The sequence below is a fragment of the Oncorhynchus clarkii genome, chromosome 5 (assembly GCF_045791955.1).
Source record: "Oncorhynchus clarkii lewisi isolate Uvic-CL-2024 chromosome 5, UVic_Ocla_1.0, whole genome shotgun sequence".
Classification (NCBI taxonomy): Eukaryota; Metazoa; Chordata; class Actinopteri; order Salmoniformes; family Salmonidae; genus Oncorhynchus; species Oncorhynchus clarkii.
The window spans coordinates 10184508-10208329 of record NC_092151.1 but is presented as its reverse complement, the minus strand read 5'-3'; the positions used below and the strand labels follow the sequence as shown (position 1 = coordinate 10208329).

General features: G+C 44.6%; 1 protein-coding gene across 3 annotated transcripts in view; it reads left to right on the top strand.

Annotated features, from left to right (window-relative positions):
- LOC139408322 (mitogen-activated protein kinase kinase kinase 1, E3 ubiquitin protein ligase) overlaps positions 1 to 23822 on the top strand; it is a 55625-nt gene that overhangs the window by 15434 nt on the left and 16369 nt on the right. For 2 of the 3 annotated variants that reach the window (XM_071152070.1, XM_071152069.1), the window contains exons 2-6: positions 13789 to 13939; positions 14566 to 14784; positions 18491 to 18691; positions 20769 to 20885; positions 21333 to 21484. In XM_071152070.1, coding sequence (XP_071008171.1) covers positions 13789 to 13939; positions 14566 to 14784; positions 18491 to 18691; positions 20769 to 20885; positions 21333 to 21484 — 840 coding nt within the window. Of the gene's footprint in view, positions 1 to 2960; positions 3584 to 13788; positions 13940 to 14565; positions 14785 to 18490; positions 18692 to 20768; positions 20886 to 21332; positions 21485 to 23822 lie in introns of those variants that run through there. The other variant, XM_071152071.1, reaches the window with a different exon arrangement.

Genomic DNA, 23822 nt, shown 5'->3' with positions numbered 1-23822 from the left:
CAGCTCAGGTTTATTACAGCAGATGATAATTCTCATGTTCGTCTAGGTCAGGTGGGCCGTTTTTGTTTCTGTTGGAATGAATAAGAATGATAGGGCTTCCTTTTCCCCTCCCATTTTTCTTTTTAATCAATATGTCAACGAGATTGTTCCCTGGCCCTCTTGTTTCCCTAGAGAAAGTGATGGATACTCCCCTTCCACCCCACACACGGTCCCAGGCAGCTCTAGATGGAGGGGAATGTGTCAGCACTGGGCAAGGCTACCTGATGCTGAAGCTAACAGTCAGTGTAGGGCCGGGGCAATACCAGTATCACCATACTCCTTAGTATCGTGGCAAGGAAACAAAACACGAAGCGGATTTAACTTTAGGAAAACATCCCTAATGTTGGAAACAAGTATAATTTATGTTTTCATCAAAATTCACATAATTTATTTTCTATAGCACACAATATTTAACATTCAGCAGGGTTTATAAAGGACCAAAGAGGGTAGTCTGCTTCATGTTATCATTTTTGCAGTGGAAAAACTATTGCGGTACTGGTATTGTCACAGTCCCAATTCAGTGCAGAAGAATTCCCTCCTCGATGTTTGTGGGTACTGTCTCCTCTCCGGCCCCATGTTTCTATTGGGAGTACTGCAGCACTTTGTCAAAATAGTTCTTCCATGGTTGGTTCTCTCATAGAGGGAAACATTGGGCAGAATCTTGCTTTGAAACATTTGATTTCTCTGGCTGTTTACAGGCAGCATTGTGACTGCACTTTGAATCCGCATTAATACGACTAAGGGGTTTCAAAGCTGCCAGATTCATCAGGCAAATGGCTTAAATAACATTGATTTGAAAGCGCTCATTTAAAACGTCATTCCCATTTCATTTACACTTAAAATTCCTCCGTCAGGTTGCTTAGTCTCATGACTTGGCAAGTTGTTATGAGGATTGCCTTTTTCACTTCTGTCTGCCATCTAACCGGTTCACTTCTGTTGGTTCCTAATAGTAGAACTATTGTCTCAAATCTCTGGTCAACTTTTATTGGTCTGTCGAGGAGATTTTCCGCCGGGATTAGTTGACCATCGGTTGTTCGCTCAGGGGGTCTCTCGGGGGTCTCTCGGGTCCGTGGAGTTCAATCACCAAACTCATGGTCATGATGCAAGCCGGTTGTAATGAGGTTTCAGTTAAGCTACCCCCTTCCCTCCAAGTCACTGGGGGGCTGAGCCAGAGAGTTACAGAGATATGGCCCTCACAGCATTAGTGATGGTTATTAGTTTCATGTCAGCATTCGATTCCACTCACTATTTAGAGGTGCTGAATCTCATTGTGTCATTGATTAATTTGGTTACAGAGAGCCGGCTCTTTCCATATGTTAGTCAGAGCAGTTGACCTTTTTGTTTCGTTGGTTAGTCATGTGGATACGTTTCTTTCCCTTTTTAAATGTTACTGTTTATTTTGTCAGGAGAAATTCAACTGCTGCCTTTTTGTATTGCCTGAAAGGTTAGCAATGCTGTGTCTGTTTTTGAAGTTGTTTATGGTTGTTGTTGAGTCTGCTCCGCCGTGTTTTGACCAGAAACACCAGGCTCCGTCTGTCATTATACACTGTTGAGCAGCCCTGGCTCCTCTGTTCCCTCCAGCAGAGGCAGGGATTGTGTGAACCGGTAACCTGAGTTTTTGGGAGCATTGAAGCCCATGAGAAAGGGTGTGTGCCCAGCGAGCTTGGCTGTGTGTGTGTGTGACGCAGTCTCTGCTTACGTGGAGGTTTGAAATGGACTCCCAGCCTGCCGGCCCTTCCAGGTCCCACCTGCACAGCCCCACAATGCCCTTTTGTTCCCAGCCCACGGCCCTGTGGGATAGCTGTTATTTAAGAGGCGAGGGGACGGCAACACCACTGACTCTTTATTCAGAGGAAAGATGGTAAACTCTATCTGGTTCCATTGTCAGTGGGGACTGAATAGGCGGCCTCGGTCTCTGCCAGTGGGGACTGAATAGGCGGCCTCGGACTCTGCCAGTGGGGACTGAATAGGCGGCCTCGGTCTCTGCCAGTGGGGACTGAATAGGCGGCCTCGGTCTCTGCCAGTGGGGACTGAATAGGCGGCCTCGGTCTCTGCCAGTGGGGACTGAATAGGCGGCCTCGGTCTCTGCCAGTGGGGACTGAATAGGCGGCCTCGGTCTCTGCCAGTGGGGACTGAATAGGCGGCCTCGGGTCTCTGCCAGTGGGGACTGAATAGGCGGCCTCGGGTCTCTGCCAGTGGGGACTGAATAGGCGGCCTCGGGTCTCTGCCAGTGGGGACTGACTAGGCGGCCTCGGGTCTCTGCCAGTGGGGACTGAATAGGCGGCCTCGGTCTCTGCCAGTGGGGACTGACTAGGCGGTCGCTTCAGTTGTTTTTAACTGATTTTCACACTGTGCTCATTGACACAAGTCTATTTTGGAAGGTTTGAGATCTGTAAAAATGAAGGAGTTGGGCTACATTGACTTCTCTTTTCATTTGCTGGCTTGACAGAACATGGCGTGTAGCTAGGAACTATGGTGCCCAAATTTGTATATTTCTTCCTCTTAGTGAAGCTGAAGGCACTTACGCTATGCTAACGATCACTTATACAGTACAAGGACATTTTGGAGACATGCACTGTGATCATTTTCAAAGAGCATACCGCAGAACAGCATTGCTATCGGAGTTAATCACAGACAGTTTAAACTTTAAGGAAAATCTACTGAAGGATAAATGTAAAATTTTAAGTTAATTCTCAGAAAATAACTTGTTCATTAGGAGTACTCTCAAAACAACAAGACCTCCCACTAGCCCATAGGAAGCCCACTAGCCCTCCCACTACCCCATAGGAAGCCCACTAGCCCTCCCACTAGCCCATAGGAAGCCCACTAGCCCCCCCACTAGCCCATGGGAAGCACACTTGAGCCCCCCTCTGTTTGTAGCCAACACATCATCCACAGAGAAAGTCTAAACACATGGTAGCTAAGCTGACACATTAAGTATTTTGTTATTTATTTTACCAGGTAAGTTGACTGAGAACACATTCTCAGTTACAGCAACGACCTGGGGAATAGTTACAGGGGAGAGGACGAAAGCCAATTGGAAGCTGGGGATGATTTGGTGTCCATGATGGTATGAGGGGCAGTTTGGGAATTTACGATAAGTGCCATGGATCTTTAGTGACCACAGAGAGTTAGGACAGCCGATTGACGTCCCATCTGAAAAACTGCACACAATACAGGGCAATGGTCCCAATCACATTAAGTCATTCCACCAACGATTACAAAGCATCAACCCCACATAAACGTTACCCTGTAATGTTCACTTAAACCCCAGTCTACTTCCTAGTTGCTACATCTTACGCTTCAAATGGCTCTTCAGTTCTCAGAACAGGAAGCCTCCTCTCTTCCTGTTCCCCCAACCAACCCAACCACTTGTTATTGTCAAACTGACAGCGTTCGTTAGCCGCAGCAAGTCGAGCCTCCTATTCAATCGACCAACGGAAAAGGCCTGAAGGGGGTAGAAGCATTGATCACAGCATCAATTAAAAATGGCTGGTTTCCACAGCTGGCCCTGGCCTGCATGTGACTCCCATCGGCCCGCCGGGTGAGTTATTTTCAGGCCCGTATATAGGGAACAGGGTGCCATTTGGGATGCGGTGAGGTCTGCTAAACAACTATATATCCAGTAGAGGGATCTTTCCTCTCAGAGGTTGATATAATTGTTGTAAGGAGGTCTTTCACCCTCCGACTTTAATCTTCTGACTGACGACCATAAGGGCACAGACACACCAATAGTTTTTGCTGGTTTAGAGTATCTAGCCCCTCCTGAACGTACTTTGCGAACTGAGTGCTCACTGACTTTTTACATGTAGAATCTAGTGAAAAATGTCAACAGTCAGACATCTACAGTGGGTGGTCCCTAAAACACAGCACGCTGAATGATCGGCAGGCATGCTAGATCCACATTCGATGCGACGTGTGCAATTCTTAAGAGAGGTTTTGTAGGAGACTTTTTGAAGTTCAGTTCAGCTCCCGGTTGTGTTCGCATGATGTTTAAGCTAGTTGTGGTATTTTTTTGTTGTCTGAAGATATTGATATTGTAGTCTTCAGATCTTTGTAAGTTGGAGGTCTTGAATGGTAACCAAAGTTATTTTGTTTGTTCAAGGACTTTGTAGTTCTATGGACTTTATAGTCCTTTTTCACTTTTTCTATGACTCATCAAACTGAGAATATAGCTTTTTATTGAAGTGTAAGATTTGTGAAAATAGTTAATGAACTCTATCCTTTGATAAGAGCAAGCTTCATGCACAGTTAACTGGTGAGCAGCCCCCACCTCCAAGTCCAGCCAATGGAAAAAGACTCCAAGGTTGTTGTAGTGAAGCGATGAATTGACCTGACCACAGCACTCTGAGGTCTGACTAGAGGGGTTTGTAGGCAAAACATTTTTTTTAAAGGCAAAGTGTTTGGGAGCTGAAAGGGGAGGCTCATTCACAAAGCAGCATTGGGAGGGCAGCGAACAAGACTGTCAGTTCCCATTTGTATGATGTACTGGAACTCTAACGGGCTCAGACTGCTGCCTCCTTATCATAACATCCTCTCGTGTGAGGCGGAATATTTGTTCTGAAGCACTCTGATCCGACAGCCTTAAACACAGACTGGCCAGGGGTGGGAGGAGGATTTGTTTGCTCTCGGGTTGTATGGTGCAGTATACAGAAGATCACATAATACTAGGAGCCCCAGAGATCACAAGATCCATGTTTAAATGCTCTTTAGATTTCCTATGAATTAAATAATGTGCAGATTGTCAATATATTAAGTGTAAATAATATGGTTGTTTGTATGATTTCTAAATACTGTTCAAATTTCCTATGAATTAATTAAAAATGCCACTTGTGTCTATCACCTACAATACAGTCCTAATATGTGAATTTCCATTAAATATGGAGAAAAACATCATGGTGATGTATTGGCTCCTGAGTGACGCAGCGGTCTAAGGTGCTGCATCTCAGTGCTAGAGGTGACACTACAGACCCCGGTTCTGTATCACAATCGGCCGTGATTGGGAGTCCCATAGGACGGCGCACAATTGGCCCAGCCTCGTCCGGTTTAGGGTTTAGCCGGGGTAGGCCGTCATTTGTAAATAATAATTTGCTCTTAACTGACTTGCCTTGTTAAATACATTTAAAAGGTTCCAATCTGCTTTCTTATGCTTTTATTTGCATGCTGATAATGTTGTGGTAATATTAGGTAAAACTTAAAATATAACATTGTCAATGTCCTTGAAGTGTTCTGTAGACCTGCTAGACAAGGTGAAATGTATATTGCGTGAACATCAATGGAATATTATGTTCAACCTAAAACAGATATGCTATGAATGTCATGAAAACATCCTTATTTCATTCTTACCACATTAAGGGAATGTCCTGTGCAACCTAACATAAACATTGCCTGAATGACATCACAACTGAGCATGTTTTGGGAACTTCTCTTTTAATGTACTCACACTGTTCCCACAACCTAATTTATAGTTAAAGTCGGAAGTTTACATACACCTTAGCCAAAAACATTTAAACTCAGTTTTTCACAATTCCTAACATTTGATCCTAGTAAAAGCTCCCTGTCTTAGGTCAGTTAGGATCACCACTTTATTTTAAGAATGTGAAATGTCAGAATAATAGTAGAGAATTATTTATTTCAGCTTTTATTTATTTCATCACATTCCCAGTGGGTCAGTAGTTTACATACACTCAAATAGTATTTGGTAGCATTGCTTTTAAATTGTTTAACTTGGGTCAAGTGTTTCAGGAAGCCTTCCACAAGCTTCCAACAATAAGTTGGGTGAGGTTTTGGCCCATTCCTCCTGACAGAGCTTGTGTAACTGAGTCAGGTTTGTAGGCCTCCTTGCTCGCACATGCTTTTTCAGTTCTGCCCACAAATCTATAGGATTGAGGTCAGGGCTTTGTGATGGCCAACAACTTTGGAAGTATGCTTGGGGTCATTATCCATTTAGAAGACCCATTTGTGACCCGAGCTTTAACTTCCTGACTGTCTTGAGATGTTGCTTCAATATATCCAAATAATTTTCCTACCTCCATGAAGCCGTCTATTTTGTGAAGTGCACCAGTCTCTCCTGCAGCAAAGCACCACCACAACATGATGCTGCCACCCCCATGCTTCACGGTTGGGGTGTTCTATGGCTTGCAAGCCCCCTCTTTTCCTCCAACCATAACGCTGGTCATTATGGCCAAACAGTTCTATTTTTGTTTCATCAGACCAGAGGACATTTCTCCAAAATGTACGATCTTTGTCCCCATGTGCAATTGCAAACCGTAGTGTGGCTTTTTTATGGCGGTTTTGGAGCAGTGGCTTCTTCCTTGCTGAGTGGCCTTTCAGGTTATGTCGATACAGGACGAGTTTTACTGTGGATATAGATACTTTAGTACATGTTTCCTCCAGCATCTTCACAAAGCTGTTGTTCTGGGATTGATTTGCACTTTTCGCACCAGAGTAGGTTAATCGCTAGGAGACAGAACGCGTCTCCTTCCTGAGCGGTATGACGGCTGCGTGGTCCCATGGTGTTTATACTTGTGTACTATTGTTTGTACAGATGAATGTGGTACCTTCAGGCGTTTGGAAATTGCTCCCAAGGATGAACCAGACTTGTGGAGGTCTACCATTTTTTTTTCTGATGTCTTGGCTGATTTCTTTTGATTTTCCCATGATGTCAAGCAGAGGCACTGAGTTTGAAGGTAGGCCTTGAAATACATCCTCCAATTGACTCAATGATGTCAATTAGCCTATCAGAAGCTTCAAAAGCCATGACATAATTTTCTGGAATTTTCCAAGCTGTTTAAAGTCACAGTCAACTTAGTGTATGTAAACTTCTGACCCACTGGAATTGTGATACAGTGAATTACAAGTTAAATAATCTCTCTGTAAACAATTATGACTTGTGTCGTAAACAATTATGACTTGTGTCATGCACAAAGTAGATGTCCTTAACCGACTTGCCTAAACTATAGTTTGTTAACAAGAAATTTGGAGTGGTTGAAAAACGAGTTTTAATGACTCCAACCTAAGTGTATGTAAACTTCCGACTTCAACTGTACATATTCTGGGAGTTATGTGGCCTCCCGGGTGGCGCAGTGGTCTAGGGCACTGCATCGCCTGGGTTCGCGCCCAGGCTCTGTCGCAGCCGGCCGCGACCGGGAGGTCCATGGGGCGACGCACAATTGGCCTAGCGTTGTCCGCGCCAGGGAGGGTTTGGCCGGTAGGGATATCCTTGTCTCATCGCGCACCAGCGACTCCTGTGGCGGGCCGGGCGCAGTGCACGCTAACCAGGTCGTCAGGTGCACGGTGTTTCCTCCGACACATTGGTGCGGCTGGCTTCTGGGTTGGATGCACGCTGTGTTAACCTCTCTGGCCAAAAGCCAGAGAAAATGCAGAGCGCCAACTTCAAATAAATTACTATAAAAATCTAACTTTCATGAAATCACACATGTAAGATACCAAATTAAAGCTACACGTGTTGTGATCCAGCCAACATGTCAGATTTCAAAAAAGCTTTTTGGCGAAAACAAACAATGCTATTATCTGAGAGTAGCACCTCTGTAAACAAAGAGAGAACATATTTCAACCCTGCAGGTGCGACACAAAACGCAGAAATAAAATTATAAATCATGCCTTTGAGCTTCTTCTGTTGGCACTCCAATATGTCCCATAAACATCACAAATGGTCCTTTTGTTTGATAAATTCCGTCTATATATATGTGTGTGTATGTCTATCTATCTATCTATCTATCTATCTATCTATCTATCTATCTATCCAAAATGTCAATTTATTTGGAGCGTTTGATCCAGAAAAACACCAGGTTCCAACTTGCGCAACATGAATACAAAATATCTCAAGTTACCTGTAAACTTTGCCAAAACATTTCAAACTACTTTTGTAATACAACTTTAGGTATTTTTAAAAGTAAATAATCGATAAAATTGAAGACAGGATGATCTGTGTTCAATACAGGAAGAAAACAAACTGACGCTACCTTTCTGGTCACGTGCCTCTAACAAACAGTACACTTGAAGTGACCCTCATTTTGAACGGGGCTACTTCTTCATTACACAAAGGAAAACCCTCAACCAATTTCTAAAGACCGGTGACATCCAGTGGAAGAGGTAGGAACTGCAAGAAGGTCCCTTAGAAATCTGGGTTCCCAATGAAAACCCATTGAAAAGAGTGACCTAAAAAAAAAAATATATATATATATATCTGAATGGTTTTTCCTCTGGGTTTCGCCTGCTTAATAAGTTCTGTTACACTCAGACATGATTCAAACAGTTTTAGAAACTTCAGTGTTTTCCATTCAAATCTACTAATAATATGCATATCTTATCTTCTGGGGATGAGTAGCAGGCAGTTGAATTTGGGCATGCATTTTATCCGGACGTGAAAATACTGCCCCCTGTCACCAAGAAGTTAAGAAGCAGTGCGGTTGGGTTGTGTTTCAGAGGACGCATGGCTTTCGACCTTCGTCTCTCCCGAGCCCGTACGGGAGTTGTAGCGATGAGACAAGATAGTAACTACTAACAATTGGAAACCACGAAATTGGGGAGATTCAAGAAAAAAAGAAAAGGCTGTTCTGTTAACATTTTTGCAACATCAGAGGAATATTTTGTGCATCCTGATACAAACATTTTCTGAATGTCAGCACAATTGGACATTTTCTGTGTTTTGGGAACATGCAGTATCTCTTGTCATTTCCCCACAATGTTACCACAACCGAATGAAATGTTCTGGGAGCCTTTTAAAGGACAGACGATGTGTTCTGGGAACATTCTTGGAAAATCAGGTGAATGTTTTTTGCACTCTTTGTCTCATCTGCACAACTGGACAGTTTTTGTATTTTGGGAACATACACTACCGGTCAAAAGTTTTAGAACACCTACTCATTCAAGGGATGTTCTTTATTTTTACTATTTTCTATGTTGTAGAATAATAGTGAAGACATCAAAACTATGAAATAACACATATGGAAGGAATCATGTTGTAACCAAAAAAGTGTTAAGCAAATAAAAATATATTTGAGATTCTTCAAATAGCCACGCTTTGACTTAATGACAGCTTTGTACACGCTTGGCATTCTCTAAACCAGCTTCACCTGGAATGCTTTTCCAACAGTCTTGAATGAGTTCCCACATATGCTAAGCACTTATTGGCTACTTTTCCTTCTCTGTGGCCCGAGATCATCCATTCACCCACACCACGTCTCACAAAGACACAGCAGTTGGAACCAAAAATCTCCAATTTGGACTCATCAGCCCAAAGGACAAATTTCCATCGGTCTAATGTTCATTGCCCGAGCAAGTCTCTTCTTCTTCTTATTGATGTCCTTCTTAGTAGTGGTTTCTTTGCAGAAATTCGACCATGAAGGCCTGATTTCACGCGGTCTCCTGAACAGTTGTTGTTAAGATGTGTCTGTTGAGGTAAAATGGCGCCAGAAGAAATGGCAGCAGTTTTACGGGCGCCCAACCAATTGTGCTATTATTGTTTTGTTTTTTCCGTTATTTGTAACTTATTTTGTACATAATGTTTCTGCAACTATCTTATGGCAAAAAAGAGCTTCTGAATATCAGAACAGCGATCACTCACCTCGGTTTAGACAAAGATTTTTTTCTTCAACAAGCAGGACGCACAGGACATTCTCCGAACACCTGACAAGGCCAACATCCCAGTTATTTGCAAGAGGAAGAGACGCAGGTACAGAAGACACAGAGCGGGGTGCCTCAGAAGGATACGCAGAAGGCTAGTGGGAAAGCTGCCGTTACCGTCAATATTACTCGCCAATGTGCAATCATTGGACAATAAATTAGACGAGGTATGATAACGAATATCCTACCAACGGGACATCAAAAACTGTAATATCCTATGTTTCACAGAATCGTGGCTGAATGACGACATGGATATTCAGCTAGCGGGATACACGCTGCACCGGCAGGATAGAACAGCACACTGGGGGCGGTCTGTGCATATTTGTAAACAGCTGGTGCACGAAATCAAAGGAAGTCTCTAGATTTTGCCCGCCTGAAGTAGAGTATCTTGTGATAAAATGCAGACCACACTATTTGCCTAGAGAGTTCTCAGCTATACTTTTCGTGGCTGTTTCTTTACCGCCACAGACGGATGCTGGCACTAAGACCGCGCTCAGTCAGCTGTATAAGGAAATAAGCAAACAGGGAACCGCTCACCCAGAGGTGGCGCTCCTAGTGGCCGGAGACTTTAATGCAGGGAACTTAAATCAGTTCTACCTAATTTCTATCAACATGTTAAATGTGTAACCAGAGGGTAAACAATTCTAGATCACCTGTACTCCACACACAGCGACGCGTAAAGAACTCTCCCTCGCCCTCCATTTGGTAAATCTGACCACAATGATATCCTCCTCATTCCTGCTTACAAGCAAAAATTAAAGCAGGAAGCACCAGTGACTCGCTCTATAAAAAAAGTGGTCAGGTGAAGCAGACGCTAAACCTCAGGACTGTTTTGCTTTCAGACTGGAACATGTTCCGGGATTCTTCCGATTGCATTGAGGAATACACCACATCACTCACTGGCTTTATCAATAAGTGCATCAAGGACGTCGCCCCCACAGTGACTGTACGTACTGACCCAAACCAGAAGCCATGGATTACAGGCAACATTCGCACTGAGATAAAGGGTAGAGCTGCCGCTTTCAAGGTGCGGGACTCTAACCCGGAAACTTATAAGAAATCCTGCTATGCCTTCTGACGAACCATCAAACAGGCAAACACGTCAATACAGGGCGAAGATTGAATCGTACTACACCGGCTCCGACGCTCGTCTTATGTGGCAAAGGGAAGCACAAAGGGAAGCACAGCCGCAAGCTGCCCAGTGACACGAGCCTATCAGACGAGCTAAATCACTTCTATGCTCTGCATAGCTAACCAGGCTATCTGCATTGTGTCCCGCCACCCGCCAACCCCTCTTTTACGCTACTGCTACTCTCTGTCTATCATATATGCATAGTCACTTTAACCATATCTACATGTACATACTACCTCAATCAGCCTGACTAACCGGTGTCATTTTTACTGTTTTTATTTCTTTACTTACTTATTGTTCACCTAATACCTTTTTTGCACAGTTGGTTAGAGTCTAAGTAAGCATTTCATTTCACCTGTTGTATTGGGGGCACGTGACATATAAAATTGGATTTGATTACTTGAATTCTGAAGCATTTATTTGGACTGCTATTTCTGAGGCTGGTAACTCTGATGAACTTATCGTCTGCAGCAGAGGTAACTCTGGGTCTTCCATTCCTGTGGCTGCCCTCATGAGAGCCAGTTTCATCATAGCACTTGGATGGTTTTTGCGACTGCACTTGAAGAAACTTTCAAAGGTCTTGAAATGTTCCGTATTTACTGACCTTCATGTCTTAAAGTAATTGCCATATATGGACTTGGTCTTTTACCAAGTAAGGCCATTTTCTGTATACCATCCCTACCTTGTCACAACTCAAATGATTGGCTCAACTGCATTAAGAAGGAAAGAAATTCCACAAATGAACTTTAAACAAGGCACACCTGTTAATTGAAATGCATTCCAGGTGACTACCTCATGAAGCTGGTTGAGAGAATTCCAAGCGTGTGTAAAGCTGTCATCAAGGCAAAGGGTGGCTATTTGAAGAATCTCAAATATAAAATACATTTGGATTTGTTTAACACTTTTTTTTGGTTACTAAATTATTCCCTATGTGTTATTTCATGGTTTTGATGTCTTCACTATTATTCTACAATGTAGTAAAAATAAAGAAAAACCCTTGACTGTGTAGGTGTTCTAAAACTTTTGACCGGTAGGGTATCTTTTGTCATGTCCCCACAATGTTCTCACCAGACTGGTCCCACAACCTTATGAAACATCCTGGTAACCTTTTAAAATGTTTTATAGTAACATTTTTGCAACAATATCAAATATTTTATACAAACCTTCTATAATCATCACCAGGAATGTGTGTTATGAGAACATTTGCCGTGACCTAAAGAATGTTCTGGGAATTTTCACAGAACCAATTTTGGTTTGCTGGGAAAACATTACTGGTACATTATTATTACATTACCTGGAAACCCAATGATAACTTTTTGGGGAATGTTCTGTGGTGGTTTTTATAATGTTGTGCACAATATTTTAGTTAATGTTAAACATAAAGATGTTATTAAAAACATTCTCTGAATGTTTATCAACCTAATGTAAGAGAGAACCCTAACTAGAACATCATGGGAATCTTGGATAATGTTCTGGGAATGTTTCTAGTTTGCTGGGTATTGTCAACGAAATCTACAGTTGTAGACAAAGTGGGGGGCCCTTCCCAACAATGCAGAGAATAATAGAAAAATAATAACACAAGGAATAAATACACAATGATTAACTTGGCTATATGGCAGGGTCTAAAATGAACACACGCCACCTGCCAAGTATGAGCACATTTACAGCTAAATAAATGCTGTAGTAGCTGTTTTCAATGTGTTTCTGTTGTTTTGGTTCATAGCTTGTAGCTAATCACACAAAGAACTAGGACTTATATATCTATCCATCCCGTGACACACAGCAACACCTGGCTGGGGAGCTGTACACAATGAGATGGATGTCATTTTGGAAGTGCTGCACACAGGCATTAAAGTTGGTCTAATTTACTCAAGTCTACTAAAGTGAGACTTTGTCCTTCTGTGTCTTGACTATTTACATAGTTTTGTTCACGAGCTAGGTTGTTTTTCAATGTTTGATTTTTGCTTCAACTGAAGGCACCGACCGGCTACTAGTCAGATTCTGTGTCACTAACAACTTGAGCAGCTAGTGCCCCCGTTGCCATGGTAACCTCCCGCCCTTGAAGGGAGTAGCTGAACATTTGTCTCTGTAATATTTTGGTTCAAATGTAAACATTTAGCAATCTACCACTTTTTACTAGTAATACATTTGTTTTAGAAACATTACAAAGCATGCTCATCTGTTAAAAAAACGTTTTTAAAAAAGTGTTTGGTGTAATTATGGCAACAATCATGGTGGACCAAAAAGTTTCAGGCCCTGTACACGGGTTACCAGTTCAGTCTGTGCAGGGGTACTTAAGGTAGATATATATATATATGTACATACACTGAACAAAAATATAAATTCAAAAATTTCTAAGATTTTACTGAGTTAAAGCTAATTTAAGGAAATCAGTCAATTTAAATAAATTCATTAGACCTTAATCTATGGATTTTACATGACTAGGCAGGGGTGCAGCCAGGCCCACCCACTGGGGAGCCAGGCCCAGCCAATCAGGGCTTACTACAGACATATTCCTCAGCCCCCCCCTGGGCTGGCATGGTTACACATGGTCTGCGGTTGTGAGGCCGGTTGGACTTACTGCCAAATTCTCTAAAACGATGTTGGAGGCAGCTTATGGTATAGAAATTAACATTCAATTCTCTGGCAACAGCTCTGGTGGACATTCCTGCAGTTTGCATGCCAATTTCACACTCTCTCAACTTGAGACATCTGTGGCAATATGTTGCACATTTTAAAGTGGCCTTTTATTGTCCCCAGCACAAGGTGCACATGTGTAATGATCATGCTGTTTAATCAGCCTGTTGATATGTTTCCTTTGAAACCGCCTGGTATAGAGATCCTGGATGTCATGTAGCTTAGCCCCAGTGATGTACTGGGCCGTAAGCACTATCCTTTGTAGTGCCTTGCGGTCAGATGCCAAGCAGTTGCCATTGGGTAACTCCTCCCCCTCTGTGGTTTCTCTGTAGTCGCGACATGGAGAGTAAGGATACCCTGCGGGGTCTGCAGAAGATGGAAGACCGGCCCGAGGAGCGGATGATCCGGGAGAAGCTCAAGGCCACCTGCATGCCCACCTGGAAGCACGAGTGGCTGGAGAGACGTAGCAGGAGGGGCCCGGTGGTGAGCTGCTGCAGCCTGACACAGAAACAAACACGTGCACACACGGCTATAATACTATATAAACATGTAGGTCTATACATACACACACAGAACACCACATGTGTGTGTACTTAGCTTACTGTGCCACGCTTAACATTTATAGATCCAAGCAACTCTTAAATATTCACTACTCTAAAGATTGATTTGATACTGTTAATGCTTTGAAATAAAGTTTGTTTTCATGACTAAATTCGAGCAGAATTGAACATGTCCAACCCTGGGCATTGCACCATTATGTTGCACCTAGTCTTTCACAGCACACACACATGCTGACCTCAAGCCCCCTGACCTCTAGCCCCCGACCTCTAGTCTTGGCACTCTTCTGAGAGGATTAGATGGATATATGTATTATGGGTAACATCATGCCTTCCGATTGGCTGCGTGGAAATGTCAATGCTTCCACCAGATCTACAGACCCGTGTTCAGTTGACCAACGTTGCAGATAGAAATGCCATGGATAGAAGCATGCTTGTTCTACATAACAAATGTCTGTCTGAACGTTCCACTGTAAAGGGACTCTACTGTCATTTAGGCCTCATTTGGCCTACCCCTACCGCATATTAATCCCCTCTCCTTCTCTCCCTCAGGTGGTGAAGCCCGTCCCCCTGCGACCGGACGGGAGCGAGGCGGGCTGCAAAGGGGCAGAGGTCGGAGCCGACGCACCCACCAGCTCCTCCCCCCAGCAGAGCAGAGGCCGCCGCAGCCCCTCCCCTGGACCCCCCTCTTCCTCCTCCTCTTCCTCTGGCAGGGCCGGTGGGAAGCCTGAGTCCCCCGGGGTGCGCAGGAAGAGGGCCTCACCCGTGCCGGTGATTAGCCACACACAGACGTAGCGCACACACAATGCACAGGCATAAAAACATTTTGATGATAATATAACATTGATTAGATATCAAGCCTCTTCACTTGGGGTTGAAAGAACTGTAAAAACTATCATAGCAATATAAAGACTTCCGGCGCCGACAGAGATGGCCGCCTCGCTTCGCGTTCCTAGGAAACTATGCAGTTTTTTGTTTTTTTACGTGTTATTTCTTACATTAGTACCCCAGGTCATCTTAGGTTTCATTACATACAGTCGAGAAGAACTACTGAATATAAGATCAGCGTCAACTCACCATCAGTACGACCAAGAATATGTTTTTCGCGACGCGGACCCTGTGTTCTGCCTTACAAACAGGACAACGGAGTGGATCCTATGCAGCGACCCAAAAACACGACTCCGAAAGAGAGGGAAACGAGGCGGTCTTCTGGTCAGACTCCGGAGACGGGCACACCGCACACCACTCCCTAGCATTCTTCTTGCCAATGTCCAGTCTCTTGACAACAAGGTTGATGAAATCCGAGCAAGGGTAGCATTCCAGAGGGACATCAGAGACTGTAACGTCCTTTGCTTCACTGAAACATGGCTCACTGGAGAGACTCTATCCGAAGCGGTGCAGCCAACGGGTTTCTCCACGCATCGCGCTGACAGAAACAAACATCTTTCTGGTAAGAAGAGGGGCGGGGGCGTATGCCTCATGGCCAACGTGACATGGTGTGATGAAAGAAACATACAGGAACTCAAATCCTTCTGTTCACCTGATTTAGAATTCCTCACAATCAAATGTAGACCGCATTATCTACCAAGAGAATTCTCTTCGATTATAATCACAGCCGTATATATCCCCCCCCAAGCAGACACATCGATGGCTCTGAACGAACTTTATTTAACTCTCTGCAAACTGGAAACGATTTATCCGGAGGCTGCATTCATTGTAGCTGGGGATTTTAACAAGGCTAATCTGAAAACAAGACTCCCCAAATTTTATCAGCATATCGATTGCGCAACCAGGGGTGGAAAGACCTTGGATCATTGTTACTCTAACTTCCGCGACGCATATAAGGCCCTGCCCCGCCCCCCTTTCGGAAAAGCTGACCACGACTCCATTTTGTTGATCCCTGCCTACAGAGAAACTAAAACAAGAGGCTCCCACGCTGAGGTCTGTCCAACGCTGGTCCGACCAAGCTGACTCCACACTCCAAGACTGCTTCCATCACGTTGACTGGGAGATGTTTCGTATTGCGTCAGATAACAACATTGACGAATACGCTGATACGGTGTGCGAGTTCATTAGAACGTGCGTTGAAGATGTCGTTCCCATAACAACGATTAAAACATTCCCTAACCAGAAACCGTGGATTGATGGCAGCATTCGTGTGAAACTGAAAGCGCGAACCACTGCTTTTAATCAGGGCAAGGTGTCTGGTAACATGACCGAATACAAACAGTGCAGCTATTCCCTCCGCAAGGCTATCAAACAAGCTAAGCGCCAGTACAGAGACAAAGTAGAATCTCAATTCAACGGCTCAGACACAAGAGGCATGTGGCAGGGTCTACAGTCAATCACGGACTACAGGAAGAAATCCAGCCCAGTCACGGACCAGGATGTCTTGCTCCCAGGCAGACTAAATAACTGTTTTGCCCGCTTTGAGGACAATACAGTGCCACTGACACGGCCTGCAACAAAAACATGTGGTCTCTCCTTCACTGCAGCCGAGGTGAGTAAGACATTTAAACGTGTTAACCCTCGCAAGGCTGCAGGCCCAGACGGCATCCCCAGCCGCGCCCTCAGAGCATGCGCAGACCAGCTGGCCGGTGTGTTTACGGACATATTCAATCAATCCCTATACCAGTCTGCTGTTCCCACATGCTTCAAGAGGGCCACCATTGTTCCTGTTCCCAAGAAAGCTAAGGTAACTGAGCTAAACGACTACCGCCCCGTAGCACTCACATCCGTCATCATGAAGTGCTTTGAGAGACTAGTCAAGGACCATATCACCTCCACCCTACCTGACACCCTAGACCCACTCCAATTTGCTTACCGCCCAAATAGGTCCACAGACGATGCAATCTCAACCACACTGCACACTGCCCTAACCCATCTGGACAAGAGGAATACCTATGTGAGAATGCTGTTCATCGACTACAGCTCGGCATTCAACACCATAGTACCCTCCAAGCTCGTCATCAAGCTCGAGACCCTGGGTCTCGACCCCGCCCTGTGCAACTGGGTACTGGACTTCCTGACGGGCCGCCCCCAGGTGGTGAGGGTAGGCAACAACATCTCCTCCCCGCTGATCCTCAACACTGGGGCCCCACAAGGGTGCGTTCTGAGCCCTCTCCTGTACTCCCTGTTCACCCACGACTGCGTGGCCACGCACGCCTCCAACTCAATCATCAAGTTTGCGGACGACACAACAGTGGTAGGCTTGATTACCAACAACGACGAGACGGCCTACAGGGAGGAGGTGAGGGCCCTCGGAGTGTGGTGTCAGGAAAATAACCTCACACTCAAGGTCAACAAAACTAAGGAGATGATTGTGGACTTCAGGAAACAGCAGAGGGAACACCCCCCTATCCACATCGATGGAACAGTAGTGGAGAGGGTAGCAAGTTTTAAGTTCCTCGGCATACACATCACAGACAAACTGAATTGGTCCACTCACACAGACAGCATCGTGAAGAAGGCGCAGCAGCGCCTCTTCAACCTCAGGAGGCTGAAGAAATTCGGCTTGTCACCAAAAGCACTCACAAACTTCTACAGATGCACAATCGAGAGCATCCTGGCGGGCTGTATCACCGCCTGGTATGGCAACTGCACCGCCCTCAACCGTAAGGCTCTCCAGAGGGTAGTGAGGTCTGCACAACGCATCATCGGGGGCAAACTACCTGCCCTCCAGGACACCTACACCACCCGATGTCACAGGAAGGCCATAAAGATCATCAAGGACATCAACCACCCGAGCCACTGCCTGTTCACCCCGCTATCATCCAGAAGGCGAGGTCAGTACAGGTGCATCAAAGCTGGGACCGAGAGACTGAAAAACAGCTTCTATCTCAAGGCCATCAGACTGTTAAACAGCCACCACTAACACTGAGTGGCTGCTGCCAACACACTGACACTGACTCAACTCCAGCCACTTTAATAATGGGAATTGATGGGAAATGATGTAAATATATCACTAGCCACTTTAAACAATGCTACCTTATATAATGTTACTTACCCTACATTATTCATCTCATATGCATACGTATATACTGTACTCTATATCATCGACTGTATCCTTATGTAATACATGTATCACTAGCCACTTTAAACTATGCCACTTTGTTTACATACTCATCTCATTTGTACATACTGTACTCGATACCATCTACTGTATCTTGCCTATGCTGCTCTGTACCATCACTCATTCATATATCCTTATGTACATATTCTTTATCCCCTTACACTGTGTACAAGACAGTAGTTTTGGAATTGTTAGTTAGATTACTTGTTATTACTGCATTGTCAGAACTAGAAGCACAAGCATTTCGCTACACTCGCATTAACATCTGCTAACCATGTGTATGTGACAAATAAAACATTTGATTTGATTTTGATTTGATAAAGTCCTAGTGACTATTTAGTGACAGTATAATATACCTGTGTAACAATTGTTCTGAGGCTGTCTTGATCTGATGTTGTTGTGTAGTTTCAGAGTGGCAGGGTGACGCCCCCTCGCCGGGCGCCCTCCCCAGACGGCTTCTCCCCCTACAGTCCTGAGGAGACCAGTCGCCGTGTCAACAAGGTCATGAGGGCTCGCCTCTACCTACTGCAGCAGATAGGCCCCAACTCCTTTCTGATTGGAGGAGACAGCCCCGACAACAAATACAGGGTGTTCATTGGTCCACAGGTAGGAAGTGCTGGAAGTCCACTCGGACCAATGAAGATTTAAACAGAATCAAGACTAATTTTCAAATCGACTCCCTCTACCCTCTATGTACTTGTGTAGATATTAAAAGGATTAGATGGGTGTTATCAGCTATTATACCGATACAGACATTTCAAACATATACAAGTGTCTAGACTTGGGGTCGATTGGGAATTGATTAAGCTGATGCAAGTTTGTCAGATTCCAACTGGCAGGCTAGATTGAGGCTTGGCTGCAACAACGGCTCCAGATTTTACCAAATTGTGTTTACAGCAATGGGGATAGAGTAACAGATCATTTGAAAATCTCACTTTTAAAAGTTCGTATTATGTTCACTCATACCCAAATAATGTTGTTGACTCATCTTATACTTGTATTTGTGGCCAAAGCATAAATTGGAAAAAATAATAGGGCTGGGAATTGCCAGGGACCTCACGATATGATATTGTCATGATACTTAGGGGCCGATGTGTGTTGCAATTCGATACTGGGATTTTATTGCGATTCCATTTTCTTCCCCTACAGTCCTGAGGAGACTAGTGCAAAAAAAATATTACAATATTGTCAAAACGATATAATACTATATCATCAAAAAATAATATCCCCATATGTAGTTGTACTAAGAAATAAAACAGTTAAAAAACCACACCTCAAACTTGTATCTCAACAAGAACGCTTGCTATTTTCTCAGAGTGTGACGTCATACTCCTGAAGAGGATGAGCTGGCTAATCAGCGGTCTAAAGGAGGATGAGCTGGCCAATCAGCGGTCTAAAGGAGGATGAGCTGGCCAATCAGCGGTCTACTCGCATTAATATTTTTATGACCAATATATGCCCACACTATTCTGTTGCTTTTTAACATAACATACATTTTACTCGTATTGTAAGTAATTATAGGTCATATTTCATCAATCTGGAAACACTGGACAGTTACTTTAACAATTTGCTTCACTTGTATATTGGCAGGCTCTTTTTGTTTACCCAGCCATTTGCTACTGTAGTGATGGAGTGATTACCCAGCCATTTGCTACTGTAGTGATGGAGTGATTACCCAGCCATTTGCTACTGTAGTGATGAAGTGATTACCCGGCCATTTGCTACTGTAGCGATTACCCGGCCATTTGCTACTGTAGCGATTACCCGGCCATTTGCTACTGGCCGGGTAATCGCACCATCGCTACAGTAGCAAATGGCCGGGTAATCGCACCATCGCTACAGTAGCAAATGGCCAAGTAATCGCACCATCGCTACAGTAGCAAATGACCGGGTAATCGCTACAGTAGCAAATGGCCGGGTAATCACTCCATCACTACAGTAGCAAATGGCCGGGTAATCGCTACAGTAGCAAATGGCCGGGTAATCGCTCCATCACTACAGTAGCAAATGGCCGGGTAATCGCTACAGTAGCAAATGGCCGGGTAATCGCTACAGTAGCAAATGGCCGGGTAATCGCTACAGTAGCAAATGGCCGGGTAATCGCTACAGTAGCAAATGGCCGGGTAATCGCTACAGTAGCAAATGGCCGGGTAATCACTCCATCGCTACAGTAGCAAATGGCCGGGTAATCGCTACAGTAGCAAATGGCCGGGTAATCGCACCATCGCTACAGTAGCAAATGGCCGGGTAATCGCAACAGTAGCAAATGGCCGGGTAATCGCTACAGTAGCAAATGGCCGGGTAATCGCTACAGTAGCAAATGGCCGGGTAATCGCTACAGTAGCAAATGGCCGGGTAATCGCTACAGTAGCAAATGGCCGGGTAATCGCTACAGTAGCAAATGGCTGGGTAAACGCTCCATCGCTAATGTAGAGATGGAGCGATGTAGAGCTTCCTCTTACTAAAGGCTTACGTCCCAAATGGCACTACTTTTGACCAGAGCGTTGTCCAACGTGGGGGAATAGGGTACTATTTGGGACAGATGGATCAGCAGGTCTGTGTGACCATTTATGGCCATCTGTGTGTGCCTGCGCGTGTGTTTGTGAGTGCGGTGTTGGTATGTATATACACACACACACGTGAGTAACCCCCGGTCTGCTGTCCTCCTCTCCATTCACTGTAGACCTGTAGCTGTGGCCGAGGGGCGTTCTGTATCCACGTCCTCTTCGTCATGCTCCGTGTCTTCCAGCTGGAGCCCTCAGACCCCCTGCTCTGGAGGAAAACCCTCAAAAACTTTGAGGTAACCTTCCAGCAACCAACCGACATGCCCTGTAACCAATCTGTGTAATACCCCTTTCTCCCTACTGAGCTGAGCAAACTGAGCTGTACCGTGCTGGCCTGTTTAAGGATCTACCATAGTTGCTGAAACCGTGCTGGACAGGACAATGTGAAAATGGGGATATCCGAAACCAGCACAGTATGCTTCAGGTCGAAACAATAGTTTGAGAAGGGCATACATGATTAACTAAACCCATTTTGTAATGACCAATTTCCAAAGAAACTTCAAAGCTAGAATCTTTCTAATTTATGTTAACTTTCAATAACTTGCACCATCTTGAATGGACGTTAGATATGCACTTGAATACGTAGATACTTTACCACTAGTAGAGAGAATGCCAATCTGACCCAAGATCAACGTCTAGGGCAAATTTCTCCCTACGACGGCTAACTGTGGCACTGTCTCCAGGTGGAGAGCTTGTTCCAGAAGTACCACAATCGCCGCAGCTCGCGCATCAAGGCGCCGTCGCGCAACACCATTCAGAAGTTTGTGTCGCGCATGTCCAACCCTCACACGTCCTGTCCGTCCAGCAACTCTGGCGCCTCGAGCAACGACAGCAGGTAGTGTACACACACACACACACACAGGGTACAGATGTTGTATTGTAAAACATTATGCAAGAAGGCCCTTGAATACCACCAAGTTGTATAAACATAAGTGGTGTCAAATGTTTGATTTTGATGTGAACGAGGGTCAAGCATTGGTTTAACACATTGGTCCAACATCCATTTCTCTTTCCCTTTCTGCCCTGGCTGTTATTTTTGTATATACAGTGGGGAGAACAAGTATTTGATACACGGCCGATTTTACAGGTTTCCCTACTTACAAAGCATGTAGAGGTCTGTAATTTTTATCATAGGTACATTTCAACTGTGAGAGACGGAATCTAAAACAAAAATCCAGAAAATCACATTGTATGATTTTTAAGTAATTAATTTGCATTTTATTGCATGATATAAGTATTTGATACATCAGAAAAGCAGAACTTAATATTTGGTACAGAAACCTTTGTTTACAATTAGAGATCATACATTTCCTGTAGTTCTTGACCAGGTTTGCAAACACTGCAAGCAGGGATTATGGCCCACTCCTCCATACAGACCTTCTCCAGATCCTTCAGGTTTCGGGGCTGTCGCTGGGCAATACAGACTTTCAGCTCCCTCCAAAGATGTTCTATTAGGTTCAGGTCTGGAGACTGGCTAGGCCACTCCAGGACCTTGAGATGCTTCTTTCGGAGCCACTCCTTAGTTGCCCTGGCTGTGTGTTTCGGGTCGTTGTCATGCTGGAAGACCCAGCCACGACCCGTCTTCAATGCTCTTACTGAGGGAAGGAGGTTGTTGGCCAATCTGCCAATGACCTCCAGCAGGCCACAAATGTGCATGTGTCTGCTCAAACGGTCAGAAACAGACTCCATGAGGGTGGTATGAGGGCCTGATGTCCACAGGTGGGGGTTGTGCTTTCAGCCCAACACCGTGCAGGACGTTTGGCATTTGCCAGAGAACACCAAGATTGGCAAATTCGCCACTGGCGCCCTGTGCTCTTCACAGATGAAAGCAGGTTCACACTGAGCACATGTGACAGACGTGACAGAGTCTGGAGACGCCGTGGAGAACGTTCTGCTGCCTGCAACATCGTGTTGGCCCTGGGTTCCCCCTAATGTAAGACAATGCTAGACCTCATGTGGCTGGAGTGTGTCAGCAGTTCCTGCAAGAGGAAGGCATTGATGCTATGGACTGGCCCGCCCGTTCCCCAGACCTGAATCCAATTGAGCACATCTGGGACATCATGTCTCGCTCCATCCACCAACGCCACGTTGCACCACAGAATGTCCAGGAGTTGGCGGATGCTTTAGTCCAGGTCTGGGAAAAGATCCCTCAGGAGACCATCCGCCACCTCATCAGGAGCATGCCCAGGCGTTGAAGGGAGGTCATACAGGCACGTGGAGACCACACACACTACTGAGCCTCATTTTGACTTGTTTTAAGGACATTACATCAAAGTTGGATCAGCCTGTAGTGTGGTTTTCCACTTTAATTTTGAGTGTGACTCCATATCCAGACCTCCATGGGTTGATAAATTTGATTTCCATTGATCATTTTTGTGTGATTTTGTTGTCAGCACATTCAACTATGTAAAGAAAAAAGTATTTAATAAGAATATTTCATTCATTCAGATCTAGGATGTGTTATTTTAGTGTTCCTTTTATTTTTTTGAGCAGTGTGTGTGTATATATACAGTGCCTTGCGAAAGTATTCGGCCCCCTTGAACTTTGTGACCTTTTGCCACATTTCAGGCTTCAAACATAAAGATATAAAACTGTATTTTTTTGTGAAGAATCAACAACAAGTGGGACACAATCATGAAGTGGAACGACATTTATTGGATATTTCAAACTTTTTTAACAAATCAAAAACTGAAAAATTGGGCGTGCAAAATTATTCAGCCCCTTTACTTTCAGTGCAGCAAACTCTCTCCAGAAGTTCAGTGAGGATCTCTGAATGATCCAATGTTGACCTAAATGACTAATGATGATAAATACAATCCACCTGTGTGTAATCAAGTCTCCGTATAAATGCACCTGCACTGTGATAGTCTCAGAGGTCCGTTAAAAGCGCAGAGAGCATCATGAAGAACAAGGAACACACCAGGCAGGTCCGAGATACTGTTGTGAAGAAGTTTAAAGCATGATTTGGATACAAAAAGATTTCCCAAGCTTTAAACATCCCAAGGAGCACTGTGCAAGCGATAATATTGAAATGGAAGGAGTATCAGACCACTGCAAATCTACCAAGACCTGGCCGTCCCTCTAAACTTTCAGCTCATACAAGGAGAAGACTGATCAGAGATGCAGCCAAGAGGCCCATGATCACTCTGGATGAACTGCAGAGATCTACAGCT